The sequence below is a fragment of the Lonchura striata genome, chromosome 4 (assembly GCF_050655825.1).
Source record: "Lonchura striata isolate lonStrDom1 chromosome 4, ASM5065582v1, whole genome shotgun sequence".
Taxonomy (NCBI): domain Eukaryota; kingdom Metazoa; phylum Chordata; class Aves; order Passeriformes; family Estrildidae; genus Lonchura; species Lonchura striata.
Genome location: NC_140706.1, coordinates 9,211,307 through 9,232,308, shown reverse-complemented (window position 1 = coordinate 9,232,308; position 21,002 = coordinate 9,211,307). Strand labels below are relative to the sequence as shown.

At 36.9% G+C, this 21,002-nt stretch overlaps 1 protein-coding gene across 4 annotated transcripts in view; it reads right to left on the bottom strand.

Annotated features, from left to right (window-relative positions):
- FAM193A (family with sequence similarity 193 member A) overlaps positions 1 to 21,002 on the bottom strand; it is a 76,954-nt gene that overhangs the window by 6,066 nt on the left and 49,886 nt on the right. For 2 of the 4 annotated variants that reach the window (XR_014954660.1, XM_085577580.1), the window contains exons 9-21: positions 18,824 to 18,901; positions 18,105 to 18,239; positions 17,139 to 17,251; positions 16,743 to 16,985; positions 14,669 to 14,822; positions 14,383 to 14,562; positions 11,302 to 11,553; positions 9,159 to 9,357; positions 7,659 to 7,931; positions 7,035 to 7,317; positions 4,998 to 5,184; positions 3,233 to 3,463; positions 519 to 1,362 (exon numbers count right to left, since the gene is read on the bottom strand). Coding sequence is in view for 3 of the 4 variants with exons in the window: in XM_085577580.1 (XP_085433706.1) it covers positions 519 to 1,362; positions 3,233 to 3,463; positions 4,998 to 5,184; positions 7,035 to 7,317; positions 7,659 to 7,931; positions 9,159 to 9,357; positions 11,302 to 11,553; positions 14,383 to 14,562; positions 14,669 to 14,822; positions 16,743 to 16,985; positions 17,139 to 17,251; positions 18,105 to 18,239; positions 18,824 to 18,901 (3,172 nt within the window). In the remaining variant the exon portion in view is untranslated. The remainder of the gene's footprint in view (positions 1 to 518; positions 1,363 to 3,232; positions 3,464 to 4,997; positions 5,185 to 7,034; positions 7,318 to 7,658; positions 7,932 to 9,158; positions 9,358 to 11,301; positions 11,554 to 14,382; positions 14,563 to 14,668; positions 14,823 to 16,742; positions 16,986 to 17,138; positions 17,252 to 18,104; positions 18,240 to 18,823; positions 18,902 to 21,002) is intronic. The other 2 variants (XM_021550753.4, XM_085577581.1) reach the window with 2 other exon arrangements.

Sequence of the window (21,002 nt, the reverse complement as noted above, 5' to 3'; positions counted from 1 at the left end):
TTATTTATTTATTTACCTGTTGATGTAATTAATATAAGAAATTAATTATTTCCACTGAAAAAAATGCATACTTATATATGAATGACCATTCTTTACCTGAAGAATCCTCTTATTTCCCTTGCCTAAAGAGCAAGACCAACTTCATACTATACTCCTAATGCAGTATGAGAAACAATCTTGTTTTGAAAGAAATTCAAAATGGATTTCAACATACTATTGAATTAAACAATATATTTATTTTAAGCAAGAAAAGAAAGCCAGTCTCCTGGAAAGTCTAAACAAAACCCCCTACAGCATATGCTTATTCATTTGTTTTTAAAAGAATCCTCCACTTGACTAAAACACTATCCATCTCTTAATTGTTGAAATTCTAATAACATGACTTTTCCTGACACCAGTTTTTCAATTTCTCTGATTTACATTGGCAGGAATGCCTGAAGATAAATATGTCAGACTTCTGGAATGAAATGGTAAGAACAGAACATAACCAAAGTTCTTCAACTTTCTTACGTACTTACCAATGGAATTGTTGACTTTGTCCCCTTTTTTCTTCTTGTTTTTCTTATTCTTGCCTTTTGGTTGAGGAGAATCTGCAAGTATTAGCTTATTATTTTGCTGCTGTTCACTTGGTGATGGGGACTCACTTGTTACGGGTGCTTTCTCTTCCTTTACATGGTTCAACTGTTTTTTGTTGTTACTGTTTAATTTCTTCTCATCCTTTTTAGGTTCTGCAAGTGTTGGGAGCTCTGCTGCTTTTGCTTTGGATTCTATTTGGTTTCTGGTTTTAGTCTGAATCTCAGCTGCTTTGGGGGATTCAACAGGCTTTTTCACTTGTTCAACACACTGTTTGTTCATCTGTTTTAGTTTCTGTTTGCTGTTTCCTTCTTTATGTTGATGCATAATATCAAGCAGAAAAGAGAGGGGCTCATGCTGCTTTACACTGCCCTCTTTCTGATAAAGCAGCTTTGAGTCTCTAGTGTTTACAGGATTGGACAGTTCACAGCCCGTCTCTAGAACTGGCCTCTGCTCTGTGTGATTCACATGTCTTGACAGTGAACCAGCTGAGTTTTCCATCTTTTCTGATTGCTCCAGGGTACCATTCTGAATGTCTTCAGGTGTGTTTGGGACAGGTTCCTTCACTGCCTGGCAGTTCCTAGGGAGCAGGTCTGCCTTCGGACAGTCCTTACTTGTTCTCTCTTTCTTCTTTTTCTTTACAGCTCGTAACTGCTGAAGCTCTTGGAGCCGCTGTAATTCCTGTTTCAGTCGCTCTTCTTCCTCTTCCTCACGCCGCCTCTGCTCCTCAAGCAACTGGTGATGCTCCCTCTCCCTGGCTTCAGCTTCAAGTCGAGCTTTTTCTTCGAGCTGCAAAGTAACAATAGGTTTATTGAAAGTGACAAATATTTTGGAAATTAGGAGTTTTAGGGATTATTATTATTTTCTTTATGAATGTTATGAATCCTAGGATGTGAACATACAAACACTTAAATCTATAACTCTGCAGAGCAAGCAAATAAGTATACAAAGGCTGCCCTTTTAAATATATTACAATCCTTTCTCAATTAGTATTTTCTATGTTTCTGTAACTCATTTGACCATTGTTAATAACAAAAGATCAACTGTTGATCTTTTCTTCCCTACTGCTAAATCTAACTTCACATTAAAGTTTTCTACAGCCATAAAACATTCAGCTTCCTTCTCAAAGACTGTGTGTTTCTAAGGTAACTCAAGCTTGCATTAGGATGTATCATTTACCTGTTCTCTTGCTATGGTAGAAGAGCTGCTCTGTTTTAGAGATCAGCAATGTTATGAAAAAAATAATTAAAAACATTCTGCATCAAAACACTAAGTAAATAATAGCTCCATCAGAAGTTGTCAAAAATCCTAAGGATGGCAGTTTTCCATTGTCAGCCATTAGTTCATTAATCAAAACAAAGACATAAGGGATTTTGCCAGCCATTACTGCCAGTGCCTAAAACTTTGCTGTGCTGCATTGATCTTGCATCATTAGCAAAATGAAACAAAGCCGAACAATGAGAACAACTATGACCATTTATTTTCTTGAACATTTAGAGGTGCCTGTAGGGCATTACTTTTTCTCAGTTACAGGAGTCATTCAAAAAATGAGAACGGCTCATGAGAATGACCTTATGGGAATTTTCCACTTCTTACACTCAAACTGCACTGTAAAAGCAAAGTGAATTTTGCACTGCAAATTTTACAAAGTTAATTTTATTTATGAATAATCCACTAAACCCTCAAGATGCTGAATAGTGCTACAACATGAACATAAAGAATTTAACTTGTGAACATTAGGTCTTCCAAACCCATGGAAGAATTTAAAGAATGCAGAAGTAGTGCCAGAAGAAAAGCCACAAACAAGAAAATATTTACAGTGTGATCACACAACATGCTTACCAGAAATCAAAAACATTCAGCAACCAATTGCATTGTGCCTTGAACTTTATACTTATGTCTGATACTTGAATTGCTCTAAGAAAAGGTTTCCTGCCTGTTCCAGCTTTTAAAAAAATGGTATTTCCTCTATTATTCCTTTTTCATATTTCCTCTATATTATCATCAGTAAATACTGTTTCAAAAAAAATAATTTCACTATTACACATTGGAGTTCTTTAGAAATCTTTTTTGCCAATTTTAATTTGAAAGCAACCTGTAATTTCTTCTTCCCTGTCCCCTCCCTGCAGCTTGCCACTCCAGCTCAGGATAACTCTTTGTGTCATCATGTGGCACAGCACTTAACCTCCGTCCATCAGGACAGCAAGGTGCTCAGTGCAATTATTCTAAAAATACCAAATGCAACTCCTCATAAAAGCACTGACCTATGTTTCCTGGCTTCCTAGAGAGATACTTTATCAAAACCATTATCCCAGTACAGAAACACTGACTTTCTAACTTCCATCATTTTTAAATGTCAATGCTATAAAACAACAACATTTCCAACATTTTTGATACTCAGAAATAACCTTCTGAAGTATGGGAAATTCCAATATAAAGCTGACTTGCACCAAAGCACATGACAATGGCATTTTCAGGAATCCTCCCAGTCTAGTACATAACTCCTCAGATAGGCCCCGAACAGGTAAGCCAGTTGTGTAAAAACAAACTGGCAGTGTACCACAAAGCACAATTACAGCATTGGGATAAATCAGCATACACTGGCATACTTGAGGGGCGTTCACAGATTCAAAAGTATAAACATACTTTTATGTCTTACCTTTCTTTGCTTATGCCTGGCTCGCTTGGCTGCACGAGAACTGCTTACAGGTTTGGTTTCAGAGCTGTTTATAAATTGTAGCAAGTCTTCCACCTTTCGATGGTCAACAACACTTTCCCTTTCAGAGATCTGATCTGGTTTCTTCGGCTGCTCCTCTTTCCTTTTCGTTAAACGCAAACGAAGCTTTTCTCGCATTTCTGCATAATTTCTACTGGTTGGTGCAGCTGGAGGCTAAAGGACACACAACAGATTTTAGTGACTGAATGGAAAAATTTCACTGACTTAATGCTTTGGAGATTTTTGAAATTTCAAAATACTCTCCCATTACATTACATAGGAGGTCCAAACCTGACTATCAAACTCATTGTTGGTATGTGAACCTAAAGTGTATTTAACAGGCAACAGACCTGCCAGACTTGGTGCTGGCTTCTGAACTATTTTTTCCAACTGAAAGAACAGCTGATCTTGAGGAGAATAGCATGAGTAAGAAGACAAAGAAAAAACCTTTAAAATCAAGGAAAAATACTGTGACTTTTATTTCCATATTCTCTTGTGATTGGTATGCTGTATTTCAAAATTTCAAGTGAGCAGATGTTTACTCTGTTTTCATTTCCTGTGAAATCTGTTTCAGAGGTTGGGCTACACAGGCCTCTGGGCTGTACCTGTGAAAGGCTGATTATCCTGCACTGAAACCTGCCAGCACACCCTCTCAGCAGAGTCCCATCGAAAGCTTAACACTGCTGCAAGTGGAATCCTTGCATCATGTTCCATATCTGTATTCCCAGCCACTGCTCCTGCCTCTCCACTCCTCACTGCCTCTCCCCTCCTGACGCCTTACCCTCTCTGCTCCTGTACCAGACCTGGTGCCCATCTGTTCACAGCTACACCAGTTCAACTCACTAAACCAGCAAAACAAAGCCTATTAACTTAAAAATCCTGTCACATTCTGCCACTTCAGCAAAATGAATAACTTACTGTGCAGTCAGGTAACTATCAAACACAAATCAAGCATGGACATAGTGGGAACATGCAAGGAGAAATGGAATGCCCTCCCAGCCCCTTCAAGCCACAGGGCAGGGGCTTTTAATTCATTTGAAGAGCTAAGATGAAACTGACCCGATCAAATACATGACAAATAAAGTGACCTTCTACTTCAAATAGGAAAAATGCTAGTGACTCAAATTGTACCAGTGAATTGATTATTAAAACAGGCCATACATAGATTTACAAGTTAAGAAAAAAATAATGTGCTATATTATAGCTAAGGATCTAGAGCTTTTTCTCTTTTTTTCCTCCTTTTTTAAAAATTGTATTAAAGTGAATACTTTGAGGATTGCTATTTTTATGGATAGCAGACTAGCTCATAAATTGCCATAAAGATTTAAACCAATATCCTATATAAAGTGTACTTTTACCCTACCTCATCACATTCATTGTAACTACAGTACTACAGACGAGACAATGAATTTTGTAAAGTTATTTAAATGGTTCAATGCCCCTGTTTCCAGTTTCAGTCAAACATGGCATCTATTATTCAAGTCAGCTACTTCCTAAATCTTTTAGTCATTTTTATTGCTCTTAAATGCTGTGAACTGGAAAGGTTTATTTCAATCCTTCATTTCAAAGAGGAAAATTACTTTTTAACTCCTTTTACAAGTGAGTTCCAATGCTGTCCCCCAAGATGCAGTCTGAAAAATTACCAGCAACCTATGATGAGTAAGTGACAAAAAAGCAAACAAAAGAAATTTAAAATACAAAAACTTACTCCTCCATGGCCGAAGAACTCACAGTAACAGCAGTCACAGTATTTTCCTTCCTTCTGATTTGTGGAAGTTGAGGTACTGGAGCTATGCTCTGAACAGCTATCTTCATCCTGACTCTCCTCTCCATCATACTGCTGATGATCATACGTGTTGCTGTTCTCACAGCGATGGCCCTCACAATCTGGATCACTATGTTAAATTAAAAAAAAAAAAGCTTAGAAAACCTTCTGATAACAAATAAGGTACAAAATGTTATATAATAGTTATAATAATTATTATTTATGATAAAGAAATATAAACATGTTCCTGCCTCTAACAGGAACAATGGTTCTCAAACTGGGATATCAGCCATCCTAAAGCTTTCATCCACTAAGTCACAAATGGAGACATTCAAACCCAAGCAGTAGGACAAAATGATACACAGAAAACTGATCTACAAAAAACAAATGTAGTGATGCCCCGAATAAGTAGCATAGAGAGTGAGTTTTGGAACAGTTCTTCCTAGCTTTAGACAGGTATTTTGAAAGTAGTGACTCTAGCTTTTTAAAATGGAATAGTTTTGAAACTGTTGCCCCTCTTACCACTTGTAACATCAAGGTTTCAAATGCAGCTGCAAATCTCCTGGTTTTAGATAGATTTTCAAGCTCTTGACTTAAATAAAAAAATCCAAGGTCAGCTAAAATCTAAAGTTCCCATTACCCTGTCTGCAACTTGATTTTGAAGGGGAAATACTAGAACATCTCTTCAACAAGCAGGTCCATGGCAGTTGATTCCCCCAGAGCTCTGTGTAACTGCACACAACATTTCTACTGCCCAGGTCTTCTAAAACCCAAGGTGATATTGCTTCAAAACAAAGCAGTATTAAAAAATCCCCTATCATAAGTATTTCTTTGTTATTATGTTAAAAAGGTGAAAACAGGCTATATTCTGCCTTATCTACAGAATAGGTACAAATCTTCTTTCAAACCTCACTCCCCCTCCCCAGAATGCAATCCTTGCTTCTGGGTCTCTCTCAGTTCATTTTTTTTAACAAACTAAAAATACCATGTTAGCACCTGGATACAATGATAAAAAGTTGGATTTCTACTGTATCTATATTTAATTATCTCCCTGCACTAGATAAGAAAAATTCTTTACAAAACTGAATTAATTTCTCAAGTATGAAAGAAGTTACTTCTCTTGAGATATCTTCAATAAAACCAGTTGATATCAGAAACAAGTACATTTTTAAAAGTATTTACCAAACTCTACCTAAATTTCACATCATCTTCCACAAACTTACAGCAGCCAGGAGACTACATTCATAGCATCCATGATCACAGCCCCACAGCTGAGAGAGTTTAGAGCAATGACTCAACTGCTTTTCTGTTACGCCTCCACCCTTCAGACACATCAAAGGGCTGGCACCATTGTCAGCCTGCCACAGTACATAACACTACCAGAAGACAGCTCCACCAAAGTCCTTCCCACCTCCAAGACCTTTGAAAACCTTCAGAAATCACAACATCCTTCCATGCTAAAACCACTGTATAAATGGTAGGACTGATATCTAATAAGTCAAAAGTGTAGTCAGGAAAACGTGTCATCGCATGGCAAGTTTCAAGACCATGTATGACCTCTTTATATTTTGAGCTAAATTACAAAGTAAGTTTTCACAGCTTTCCATTCCTGCTTGCCATGTAATGCCAAAATGACAGAAAACAGGTATGTAATACAAGAGGTTTGTGTCTCAGCAGCAGCAATCATCAACCAGTAATTACAGTAAGAAAGAACAGTTTGACTTGTATATCCCAGGCAATATTTCTAAATGAGCAAACATTTGTTTTCAAGCCTCTAAATTCAGTAACTGGACTTCACAATGGAAATCATATTTGAGAAGTCTCACACCAAGTTACATACTAAGTATCTGCACTTGGTTTCAATTGCTGAACACAAACACAGCTTTTACATTAAAACCAGTGTCAAGGAGAAGAGGTATCTGTATTTTCATTTCCTTTCTAGTGAAAAAAAAAGAATGGCAAGAATAACAACATACTTACCTGCAGACACTTGGTGGGGCACTTACAGAGCTGTCTGTGGTTGAAGTAGGAGGTGCAACTGTAGCAGGACAAAGACCTGAATGAGGATCCACAAATCCAGGGGCTGTTGCAGCAGTTTTGGGGAAAGAAGGAGCAGCAAGGTTTGGAAGATGTGGTGTGGAGGCTGGAGACAGTGCAGCAGGAGACAGGGAAGGAAGGGATGCTAAACTGGTAGGACTATTTCGTGGTGCAACTGGCGCAGAATGTCTATGGTCCTCTTTATTAATATTGTGGAACACTTCACCTAAATTGGCAGAAAAAAAGAAATCACCTACAGTTAAAAATAATTAGTAAGTCCCCATAAACTATCCATAAAATCATGCAGAGTACTGTATATTCTCAGCTTGTATAAAAATCAGCAGTATTTAATCTAATTTCTATTACCAATTTCAAACCATAACATCAAGGTCTTTCACAAAGTTCTTCAATCCAGAAGTACAGAGACGAAACCAATAATAATAACAGCAATTAACAAAAATCATCAAGATGCATGATGTTACTAAATTAAACAATTATATAAGTCCTTATAGTTAGCTACATACACTTGAGCCAGTTAGAAGCTGCATCTGAATTACAAATCCTTACCTATTGATGAAGGTCTCTTGGATGATACTTTGAACTGGTTGCTGCTTGACTGCACTGTAGTTGCTGTGCAGGAGACAGAAGAAGTGGCAGAAGAGGTTGCCATAACAACTTTATTAGCTTCCATAAAGGCATCCTGGAAATTGTACAGACATTTCTTCTTTGCAGCATTTTTTTTCTCTTTGCTGTCAGTAACTGCTGTTGTTTCATTGCTAGATGTAGCAGGAAGTGCTTCGGGTCTTATTTCTGAGAGTGCTGGTGCTAATATATCACTCCCTTCAATTGAAACACACGGAGTAATTAACAATCACATAATCACTGAATGTCTTTATAGGGTTTAGAATTACAGATTCAATAATTCAGATGCAGACATGGGATATATTGGCTTGGTAGAATTAGTGAAGGGAATCCTCCTTTCCCCCTCCATCCTCCCAAATAATGTAGCTATAAAAAAATGAGCTGGCAAGTATCAGAGCAGAGTCACAAACCCTAAAGACAGATTCTAAGAATGTTAATAAATGTGCTAACAAGTAGCAAATGTGCTACAGATCTGTTCATCTACTTATAATATAAAAATTTTAATTGGACAACATTTTACACGCTAAATATATCATCTCCACTATCTGAAATCCAGGTAGGTCATGACAAAATTGTAAGATTAAACATCATATTCTTTTATCGATACAGAATTATAAACTGTTTATTTATTTAAAATTCCAGTTAACAGAAACACCTTTGTGATAGACCTTCCAGGTGACTCTGCCACTAACCATCTGTTGGAACAGCTACCCACAACTACATTTGTAAATGGATGAGCTGTCCTACTGGGTAAGTGTTCTGGATGCTTTTAATGCCTTTCTTTTTAAGAATCACTGTAGTAGCTTTAACAACTTAGCAGCAGATGGGTCTGAAAATGAAAGCCAACACACGCAACCCCCAAGCCTCTTTTTTTATACAAGTCAAATAAAATAAAAAATGCTTTTTAGTGTTTGCTAGGATGTGAATGGAAAGATTTCTCTCTCTAATTTTCTTTTTATTCTCTTTCACTTTAACCATTAGGATTTCCAAATGCTTCCTGGCTTAAATGAATATTTTTTCTTGATTTATGCCTCTTTCTGAATGACAATGTGGTTATCTGTGTGCATTATAAGAAGCAGGACACAGTGCCTCATTACCAGTGTTCTTACTACTCTTACTATCCTTTTGTGGAGAGGTCTAGAAGTTATTTAAGTTTCCATTTACAATACTAAACTTCTGAAGAAAAACATAACTCTACAATGACCACAAGTGAAAACCCGCATGCTATTTATTTGCCTTTAGCATCTTCTCCTCAGTACATAAGAATTTATTTTCCAATTTTCAGCCCAACTAGAGTAGAAGTGGCAGCAAATCTGCCAGAACCCCATCTTATAAAACCATGGTGATAAAATTCACCATTCCTGAAAAGAAACATAAAACATAAGGCTTTTAACTAGTCAGTGTGAAGTAGTAACAAACCCTCACCAGGAATTGTGTCAGGCAAAAATGTAGCAGGATTCCAGTTCTTGTCATTCATCACTTCTGAACCCCAAAGACTTATAAATTTAGAGCTATTCCAATCTGGAGTGCTTCCAAAACAACTTGGATAAATATGATCTTGGAGAGATGCATTGAATACTTGATGCTTGTTTGTATGATTCTGAACTGGAGCTGGTGGTAATGCCTATAACAAAAAGAGTATTTTCTCCATTAATATTCTGTTTGCACAGTCATTCCAACAGCAATATTCAAATCATAGTGTTTAAATTGGGAAAATAATAATAGAGTATTTCTCAGAAAGATAAAAGACTGATTTGTTGATTATTATAATGCATATACTACATTACACAGATTGTATGTATATGTATATATTTTACACTCACAAAGCACTGCTTTTACAATCAACTAACTCATGAACACAAGATATCTAAATCTCAAAAACCAGTTGTGTTAATATATAATTAAAACCAGTATTTGTATGAATTTAGAGCTTGCTAGGAATTACTACCTTTCAAAGCACAAACTGCCTAAACAAACTAATCTTCTCTGACATGACAATCATTACCTCATAAGACAATTGTGAAAAAGGGAGTACAAACAGTTCAGCATTGAAAATAAGGACAAGAGAAAAAGAAATAAAACATATAAAACAAAAGTTTATTGTTTTCTTCCTTTCTTTTCATTTTCAAGTATTAAGTGATTCCTAACTTAAAATTTTTAACAGACAGGAATACATCTTCTCCTTTTAAGAACCAACTTGGGGGGGGAAAAATGAAGCACACTTTTTTTCTCGTTTTATAAAGACACAAGTGGTTTGGGCTCTTCTGGCTGAAATTGCTTATGCACATTCTAAAATGATCTTTCTCCCGGAGACCTCATGCAACATAAACATTATATTCAAATATTGCCAAATTTAAAAACACTGAGGAACAGTAGGTTTTTTTCTCTTTTTATACTAGATTTGATGCAAATTAAAAGCTATACAGAAGTAGATATAGATATTACAGATACAGATATTAAAAATATCAGTTGAGTCCAATGACATTTCAGACATGAAACTCATGGCCAAACATATACCCTGGCCAGATTATATACCTAGTCTCCCTTTTTTATAAAGAAAGAATTTCATTATCTGTCTAATAGGGAATGTGGGAGGGGCTGGAATAACCTGTATTAAAGAAAATTCAAATACATGGGTGCAAAGAAATACTTAACATGGTTTCAAAAGGAGAGCAATGGGTCGTTAGTGGCACATTGCACCTATGGAACAGAGGTAAGGAAGGGACATCCAAGACAGGAAAGCTCAAAGTGGATATGTTAAGGACAAAAAGGGCACATAAGAGTCATCTTGGTGACTATCCTACTCTCCTTGCAACCTTGACCACTGGATCAGACCAGAAGATGACAAAGGCTGTTTGCCCCTCTCAGCAGCATCCACAGTTCAGCTGCTTTAAACATAGGTGAAACAACATCCCCATTAATAGGAGTGCTTGGGTTTGACTCATATTTCTGAAAAGCTGTCACTTAGTCCCAGTTCTTGCTCCACACCTTTCTCTTGTTTATTACTTACTAGTTTAAGGTCAAAGGAATTTTGCAGAACCTGCAGTAATGCAAGTTCTCTTGAATAACAAAGAACCCCTAACAAATATGAAGTAAGACTCCTATATCTCTGTTTTCTAAAAAACCCCAACAAACACCAACAAAAAAAAGAAGAATTGACAAAAATTTTAACTACAAATCTCAGAATTACTGCCAAAATGGAATACTAAATTTTTCTGATATATATGAAATGAAAATTTAATTTGTTCTCTTACACTGACTGAAGACCCATCACTGCTTCCACTGTGCAAGACCCATTTGACTCAACATGCTTTCTAATCACAGTGAAGATATTATCAGTCTTTCTGACAAAAAAATACCCTCAGCCATTCTGAACAAATCCTTCCAGCACTTCTAAATCTGTCTTACTCCCTGCCCCTCACCATTCCTTGCAAAAGGAATATTATAAGCAAACCACAATTTGGAGCAACGTTTCATTGTTTCACTGATCCTCAGTCATGCTGGTTTATACAGTTGTACAGAATTTTCCCTGGGATGGGGATGGATCCATCTCCTTGTTCAGGCTTACCTTATTGTGTGTGAAGGGAGAAGCAGTGTACAAGGTGGGATGGATAAGCGGACGAGGCAGATGAGGAATTGTATGCAATGGTATATGTCCATGGATGTGAGGATAAAGATGAAGTGCAGGATGTGCAGGTTTTTCAGGATTCATAAACTGGTGCCCAGCAGGCAGGCGTCCAGTTGCAAGTGCAGAGACTGTTAGTCCTGAGGCTTCTTGTTTGCAAACGTGACATTCACAAGCATTTGGACCTTGGTCAGCCTATAAAAAAAACCCAACAATATCCATTAAAAATTCAATCTACTCAACAGACAAAAAAACCTCAGTAATCACTAGTATTATTTCATTTTGCATACATCAATTAATATTTTCAGAGCATCCACAGAATTTTTTTCTAGTACCAGTAGGAGAAGTCTTATAGTGAATGAAAAGCACTAGTGAAGACTCTTACTTAAAAGAATACCCTAAAAACAGAGAGATTTCATACCATATGGAGATTTAATGTCCACCATCAGTGACAACAAGGAAAATACTGATACAAACTTTGACAGCATTCGATCATTACTAGGCAATCACCCCAGTATAAAAAGAAAAAACCTAACTCAATATTTTTCACAATTTTCCAAGCACATGGAAAAAATAGGTGTAGAAATAGTGGTAAGAGCTGATTAGCTGATAAAATTGGAAGCAGTCCTCAGCAGCACTAGGCAGAGCACAAACAGCATGTCAAGGGAGGCAATCTCTCCACTCTGCTCAGCACTGGTGAACCCAGTGCCAGGCTCAGTTCTAGGCTACCAGTATGAGAAACATGGACACACTGCTGTGAGACCAGTGAATGACCAGTGAGATGGGATTATCTGTCAAGGAGTGAATGAGAGCACTAGGACTGTTCAGCCTCAACAGAGGAGATTCACCCTGACTGGGTGGGGAAGGAAAGGACAGAGAGGACAGTGTCAGGCTCCTCTCAGTGGTATCCCATGAAAGGATCAGAGGAAACGGACACAGACTGAAATACAGGAAATTCCACTCAAACCACTCATTTGTGAGAGTGGCTGAACTCTGGAATGTATCACCTACAGCAGTTCTAGAGCCTTCACTCATGGTGGTACTCAAAACCCAACTGGACATTGTGCCAACCAACTCTCTCTAGGTGATCTTGCTTTGACCAGGAAGGCTGGTCTGTATTATATCCACAAGTCACTTCCAAGCTCAACTACTCTGTAAATACGTGAGGGTGACATTTCTTGTAAAATTTTCACAGTCTCACCAACCGTGAAAAATCCACTTCAGAAATGTGTACTGACCTCAAGGTATCATCAGCCTCTGTGGTCTCAAGAGAACTCAAGACTTTAGAAGAAAAGCAGCCCAAGAAAGAGCAGCTCCATTTCCCTTTAAGTTCATTACTTTTTCCAGCCATTGTCACCTGACATTTCACTGGTAGATAATTTTACCAGAAACAATAACAAGAATACTTCCCAATTTCTCCTTTTCCCACCAATGTGGCAGTGCACATTTTTCCAAAAATGTAACATTAAGATTAGCTTTCTAGAGAAGAACTGACAGGTGACGCTCTTCTTAAATATCTCTTCTTCTCAGACACAGGTAACTCATCATTATCACTTAAAGGCATTACAACCTTTAACACCAGGTATATTTTAACAAATAACATAGATTTCATAAACCAAATACAATGACTGAATTAATGTCATGTATAAACTAATTTCAGGTATAAATTCCATGTATAAAGAATTAATTTCATGTAAATTAATTTCATGTATAAAAAACCCCACCTTTATAATAAAAATACTGTACTATCCAGAAATCAATACTAATCAACTAACAAATAAAAATGGAAAAAACATTTCAAACAAACTGAAGAGACTCAAACTCAATTCTGACAATTTGGGTACTGAAAAGGAATCCAAGAGAAATAGCAGTACTGAGTAAATTAGCAAAACCAAGAGGTAATGCCAAAAAATCTTGAATTCACATGACATATACTAGTAAACTCAATCGCTTAAATAGAATACTACACTACTCAGCCCTGATTAGAAGATCAGACTAAAAAAAGAAAGACATTATGACTTCCTCAGAGTAATTCTGAAAATATTCTTATTCCTCAAAGAAAAGAAAAAGAGAAAGGCTAAATCCATCTTTTTATCTTGCATTTTAGTTTGCATCCCTAAGGCAAGCAGACTTATATAATCTAATTTGATTTTCCACAACAAATACTGAATCTCTCCACCAGTTTCAAACTAGTCTGACAGAGGTCTGACCTCCTGTAATTTTTGTCATAGGTCAGCAATACATAGAAAAAACCCTCAACGTACTTGCTGAAAGAAAATTATTTTAATACTCTTAACACATGAGAAAATACTTCCAGTGGAATGTCTTAAAATATCCTAACCAGAGATAACATCTGCTGGGAGATAACTGTTGCCTAAGCTCTCAAAGGTGCACCAATATGAACTTTCTCATGCAGTGTGACAGTTGCTCTCAAAGCAGGGAGTCTGTGTTGTAGCTGCAGAGTAACTCAGATTGAAATCCTTGTAGTTACAAAGACAAAGCCATTGGATACTTTTAGTGCTCAGCTGTTAAACCAAACACCGCTATTTGCAGAGCAGATAGTAAGGCATGCAATTGATTTAAACACACAGGGTTTACACAGGGAAAGACAACTTGTGTAATAATTCTGTGATAGAATATGAAAGAAATGTTAACTACATAGTCATAACATCCACCCCCCCACCCTAATTAATTTCAAATAACATAACACTAATATTTAGCAAAGACCAGGTTGATCTTCCAAACAGAAATGCTTGTTAGTTTACATTTCTCATTCATGCAGGTAGGAATAAGCTTTTCCCCCTTTTTCTGAAGCAACTTTTGATGTAACTAACATATTTCAGGTTTTGACTAAAAGATTATTTGACATGACAATGTAACAATTAGTTATTTCAGGTGTCATACTTGCCTACTGACAACTTAATATTTTAAGTTAAAAAATTAATTGATGATGTAAATGTCTTCTCCTTTAACAGCCACATTTCAGAAATTCATCTACTACAAGATGCTTTTAGATGACTGTACCTGCTGACTGGGGTAAGAAGGTGGTGGACTATCCATTTTTGTTTCATCTTTCCTTAATGCCCTTTTTCCTAGAGACATTTCCTCCTTTTGAGTCCCTGGTGGTTCACCACTGCTCTCCCCATCGGCTTCCTCATCATCCGCTTCTGAGGAACTGCTGCTAGTACTGCTCACCTGAGGAGACTAGACAACATTAAGTCGTCAACATGGAGACATTAATAAGGACAAGCATTTCTCCAGTGAGCACACACAAAATCCAGAACAAACTAGGACACTGTAAATGCTGTACCTCATCTTTCAATGCCAGGTTTTCCCCGCCGCCGTTTAGCTCGCTGTGGATTCCATTCATGTTGGCTACAACCTCTGCATCGTCGTAATTATTCAGTGGGTAGATATCAGCAAATTTTGCTGATAATGGTGCAACATCATCATCATCACTACCACTGAGGGGAAAAGAGGCTTAGATAAATCCCAGTGCTCAGTTATAGTGAAAGCAGCTAGAATACCAAGATGAAATAAAGTTGAGGGCATCCCTTGTATAAATGTTCCAATTAGGAGTCAACAGATATTCTTCCAAGTTGTTCAACTGAATTTACTTTTTCAAGGAAGTAAAATCAAACAACCTGCCACATAATCTTACTCAATATAGCAGTCGCATGCCTGAATTACAAACTCATTGAAAATAAGATTCTCTACTGGTTTTGAGTAAAATATTTTTCAAGCACTGTTTTCTGACCAAGAATCTATGGAATTGATAATTCCAGGATATTGATGACCTTTAATTTGATGTAAAAAGCCTTAAGCCAATGTCTTCCTTCACAGAAATTGCTAAGTGGAAAAACCTACAACATAAAATTTGAGTTTTTCACACATTAAATATCACACCAGTAAAAAGGGAACACTGACCACAAAATTGCTCTTAAATTTCTCAATAGCTATTAGTTTGTAGACAACCCCACATCTGCATGCTTTTCAGAATCTGCTCTAAAATACTTAGTGGAATTCTTTTCCTAACAGATAGTAAAAGAATGTGCACATTTAATTACTCACTCCAGGGAAGTGTTGCAAAGATCAGTTAATTCATGTTGCTACAATAATCCAGAGCTCTTAAAAGAGCTCTTAAACTGTGCACTTTTATCTTGTTACATTCCATAAAATACTCAGCCAAAATTTAATTACATGATGGCACCATTAGGCATATTTCAAATGTGCAATGAAGAAACAAAACACAACAGAGTATGAGACATAAAATGGCACTTCCCCAAGGAGCAGTGGTATTTCCCTAAAAATAGGCTTCTTACAGTAAATAATACTTGGATTCAACCGAACTAGCTTCTGAAGAGACAAACAGAACAATTTTTGACATTTCAGCACCAAAAGTTGTGAGAGCTTATAGAAATTGCAAAGCACACATTTAAGAATATGTAGCTGTTTTCAAGTGCTCCCAAAATGGGTTCAGAAACTACACGTCTGTAATGAAATATTAAACCATTGGTGGTAGTAGATAAATGCCTAGGTGAAATGGAACTTAGTGACTGACAGGCACCAGAAACACCCCACACATCTGCACTGTCCTTGTTCATCACAGCATATGAGCACAGAACATTATGGCAAATTCCCCTGACTGCACCTACAGCAGATATTTCATTATTTCAATGTTCCCACAATGCAAGTAACTCAAGTTGGGTTTTTAAAGTATTTCTTTAGAATAGCACATAACAGAGGAGACTCCTGGTTAGCTGTACCCTTCCTGAGTACAAAAGCCAGCCCACCAAGCAGCTTTAACTATTTGGAATTATGAAGGGGTGGAAGTCCACCATTAGACCAATGTCTCAAATCTGATAATGACTTTGATTGGAGTGTAAGAAATTTAGTGTCAGATACTTCTGATAGGGACAAAAATTTTTGATGCAAGATATATTAACACAGCTTCAACAACCCTAAAATCCATATGATAAAGACTTTTTCTGGATCTAAAGCGATTCATGTGAAATGATCCTTCAAAGAAAGGCATGCCAGTTCCCTTCCTCAGTTTAGGAAAATCTGACATTTTAAGATGATGCTCTAAAGTAGATCAATATCTGATGTCTCTGTAATTGCAAAGCAGGAAAGCACACAAGACAAAAACTTCCAGCAGTACTGGTAATACAGTATCATCAGAAATCTTCAGAAATTTTACAGCATCTTTTTTAACATATATGTTTGCACAACACACAGCTGGAGTTGTGGCCAGCTGAATACAGTACCATTATTAAATAATTTTCTGAGGCAAAACTAGCATGACATAATGACAGTCTGCCAATGTCATTTGCCTGCTTAAGTTCAATTCACTATAAAAATTTAAAACAGAAAAAGGAACTTACAAAGTTGGTGCAGAACCATTATCTGCGAGGATGAGTCTGGGATGTTGCTGAATTGTGATTGGTGAGCTGGAACCCGATCCTGAACTCGCTGAAGACATACTGGGTGGGCGGATCTCAGATAAATAATCCGGAGCAGAATCAATTTGTAGTGGTAACTGGTTAATGTGGATATCATCCGTTATGGGAGAATCCATGATGCCACACGTTAAAATGTGTGAAAGGCTGCAGTCATCACAAGTACATCTGTTCAAGAATTAAATTACAGGTTTTTATGATCTTGTTTAACTAGCATTTATTTAAAGTAACCACACTCTTTGTTCCAATAATGTATTTCTTTTTTCCTTGAACAGGAAAGTAAGGATTTATTATGATTTCATACTAAAAACATCAGCTCACCTTCTTCTATAATTACAGTTGGGACAGTCAGGCATGCTCAAACGTGATGACAGCATGTGTCTCATTGTGTCTGTGAAGTTGTTCTCCCCAGATAGTGCTTTCTTGTTATTAAGCTGAAGTAAATGGTAAAAGCAGTGTTTTAGTAGTGCAAGTCTTCCCATTAAAAATTCAGCGGCACATAATGACAAGTTACATAATCAAAAAGGGTTCTTTGGGCAAAATAATTTAAAAACAGAATAATTCATAATAACTCCACAAAGGTGGTATTTTAATCACAAAAAGGAAGTTCAAAGTTACAAATGACAAATATTTGACATCAATACTCCTCAAATAAAGTCTATCTCTACTATGAAACAGGAAAGTGGACAAGTCCGTCTTCTTGACTGATTCATACATACATCTTGCACTGCATTTCTGCTGATGCATTCTGAACCTGAGCAGTTTTTGTCTGTAGTTTTGTCTATGCACAAAAGGACACTGCTGACAAATGGGGAAAGCAAACTGACTCTTAACTTGCAAATCAAAAAAATTTAGGACTAATTTGGTAGCTACATTGGTATGGAGTCAAGAGTAGCTGCCCAAAACAGGACTTGACTGCATTAGTGAAAAAATACAATCCGAATAATCTCCACCTGGCAGAGGCCTAATCCTGAAAGCACCTAATTTCATTAGACACCTACAAGCCTTAGGTTAAACAAGGATGTGCCTAAGCTCCCACTTCTATAGATGCCCAGACCTGATCCTTACCTAAGCAGCCATGGTCTTACAGCTCACTTAAGGCCAATTAGGATCAAGGAAAAAGAGGATTCTTCCTCAAGTCCTCTGAGGAGACCTGTATACCAGATGTTCTGAATACATGGTTAACACAGGCTTATGCTCCTTATAGGAAAAAGTACTTACTGATGACTGCTTTGAGACATTGGCAATTTAAGCTTAAGTTAAAGTTATTAAAATGTACTATCATACTCTCTCTGGCTCATGACTAGCGTTTCTTTCTGCATACTGGTACAGGAACGGAGAGGTTCTCCATCCAGAGTTGACTCTATTCGAAGCCCACTGTACTCTTACGGAAAGCATGATGCACACTTGAACACTTCTAGGCTGCAGAAGAGAGTACTGAGTCTTAAACAGTAGTTTTATAGTAAGATATAAACTTCTATTGGCCCCTCTCTGGTTACAGCTTAAAAAAAGGAACACAGTTCTGCTCAGCCCTTTCCCCAAAAAACAACTGCAGGAGCTCTCTCTGGAGTCTCAACAGGCGGAATCACCTGCCCTGACACTGAGGCTCATATTCCTGCACACACACAGGCATTTGTTGAATTCTTGAGCACAATATTCCCTACCATGTACGTCAAGACAGCTCCACACTCAATGTATTGGCTGTTTTGGATCCCACTCTAAGGCAACAAAAATTCCCCTTTTTTCGTACAAAGATTTTAAACATCTGGCATTCAGTCCTAAGACTACAGTGTTTATGTTTTACCTTGTAGTAACTGAGATTACATACTTTTACCTGCTCTTCTTGGATCTCACTTTCCTGTATTTTAGTTGATCAAATGTCATGCCTGGCATAGTTGCAGAATTAGATTGCACAGAACTAGTACAACATACTACACTCATGTTTGCATCTTACAAATATATGTGCAGCATTAGTATAATTTAGAAGGGTATGAAAAAAATCCTACCTGCTCTTCAATAAAACGCCTCTGTTTAAAAAATTCCCAGTCTTCCTTTAGCATGCGTTGTTTTGTTTTCATTGCCATCTAAAACAGAATTTGAGGAAAACTCATTGATTTAACAATAGACAACCTACTTTGTTGTCAATTGGCCTGTTTCATTAAACCTAGTTTATCTGTACTACTCTGCAAGTACTTACACATTTAGTCAATATGAAATGTGTTTTATCTGCTAATAATTTGAGTCACTTAAACAAAATATTTTATTTTTATTTACATGATTTTTCACTTGTATTTTCCACTCAGATTTTTCTACTGTTACTCCTTATGTTAGTATTTCTTTTCATTGAATAGTTTCATAATATTTTTAATAAACAGTGATTGCTATTAAATACTCAACATCTCAGATTCACTGCAATCCATTAAAATCTAGAGATACTGGATTTACAGCAAGGCTCCAATGCAGGCTCAAGTGTAAACCCTGAAGTACCACATGTAGAACTAATCAGCCAAAGAGTCAAAGACTCAAAAGTAGTGACCTAGACTAACACTATTTATTCATCAAGGTTTTTCACGCCCCTTGATTTATCTAAGGCTGGAAAAATACTTTATAATTGCTTGTCTCTCAAATCATATCAACATAAATGAACATAGGAGTCCATAACTTTTTGTACACAAATGATATTTTTCTGATTTAGTAAACAGATTTACTCTGAGGGAACACAGAAGCTTTCATAAACTCTAACGCAACAAAATGCAAGAACAAAACTCCTGTGGTCATACCTTACAACTTCTAGCAGCATTACTTCCATCAGTGAGGAAAAACAACTACCTGGGTTATCTTTTACAAATATTTTTTAAAATCTACCTAAATAATAATAATCATCATAATCTATCACCTTAAAGAATATAAGATATTACTGAAACAGGTTCGTGAGCCAAAGACCACTAGGTTACACCATTAGCAGCATTCTTTTTATCTTCAAAAGCATGGCTCCAGAAATTCATACTTGATAAAAAGTTTAAAGTCCCACTACTAAGCTAAGTATATTATTGCTATTATCATTATGTAACTTAGGAAAATGAAATTTTAAGCTGGGTATCTGAAGCAGTATTAAGTGGGAAAAATCTGCCTAATTAATTTCCGAAACTATCAGCATCACATTTTAATTACTATTATGGATTTGGATTTCCTCTACTCCAGTGAGATAACGCTAACACCAAAAGAATCAGTTTACCATGTCCATGTGTGTTTATAAAAAATAAGAAAAAAAAGACATCCATGAAATATTCTTAAATCACTCATACCATTTCCTAGACACACTAAAAAGTACTGCAGAGTTTGTGGAAGCAACATCAGAAATTTCATCCTGGATGAACTATCAGCTCCTGAGAACCCTTGAGCTATATTTAAAGCCAGCAGCTCTCACTGATTTGGGTGCCCTGACACCTGAACCTTCACCATCGAAGCCAACCACCTCCATTCACTACACTTTGTAAGAGAAGATTTTAATGCCAGAGAACAACATTTAAAACAGCCAGTGCATTAACTGGGAGCTGCCTACTCAAGCCTGCCAAGAAACTGTCACAGCAAACAGCATAGGATAAGTCCTGGTACCTGAGCATTAATGGGAACAGGAGCTGACACTCAAGTTTTCCTACTTCCACCTTTGCAGCCTTGCCAAGCGAAAGTATCTTAAGTTATTGATTCCATAAATAATAGAAACCCACTTCTCTCCCTCCTTTCTTTTCCCCAGTGAATATTTATTTCACCAGAGCAAAGCAGCTGCAATACAAACCACATGAATCATGCCCAAGAACTCTGCTAGGGAGTGGGAGATAAATTAAAATGCCATCAAAAGAAAAAATTTACACTTCAGTCTTGTGCATCTGGACTGAATATGCTGTTACAAATGCCCTACAGAGAAGAGAGGGCCACTATCACCCTCTTCCTTCCTCCCTATTTATTTGAGGCTAAAAAGTATTTGACCTCCATCAGACAAGCAAGACAGATAGGTCAACAAGTATTTTTCCATTCTGAAATGGATTTAATCATGATACGAAGTCAGCAGTCTGGTCAGAACAGAAACATAACATTAAATCATCTGTGAAAACTCTGGTATCCATATATATATCAAGGCTTCTTCCAAATTTTAAAGTCTGCACCAAATGTAAATTGCACATTTGA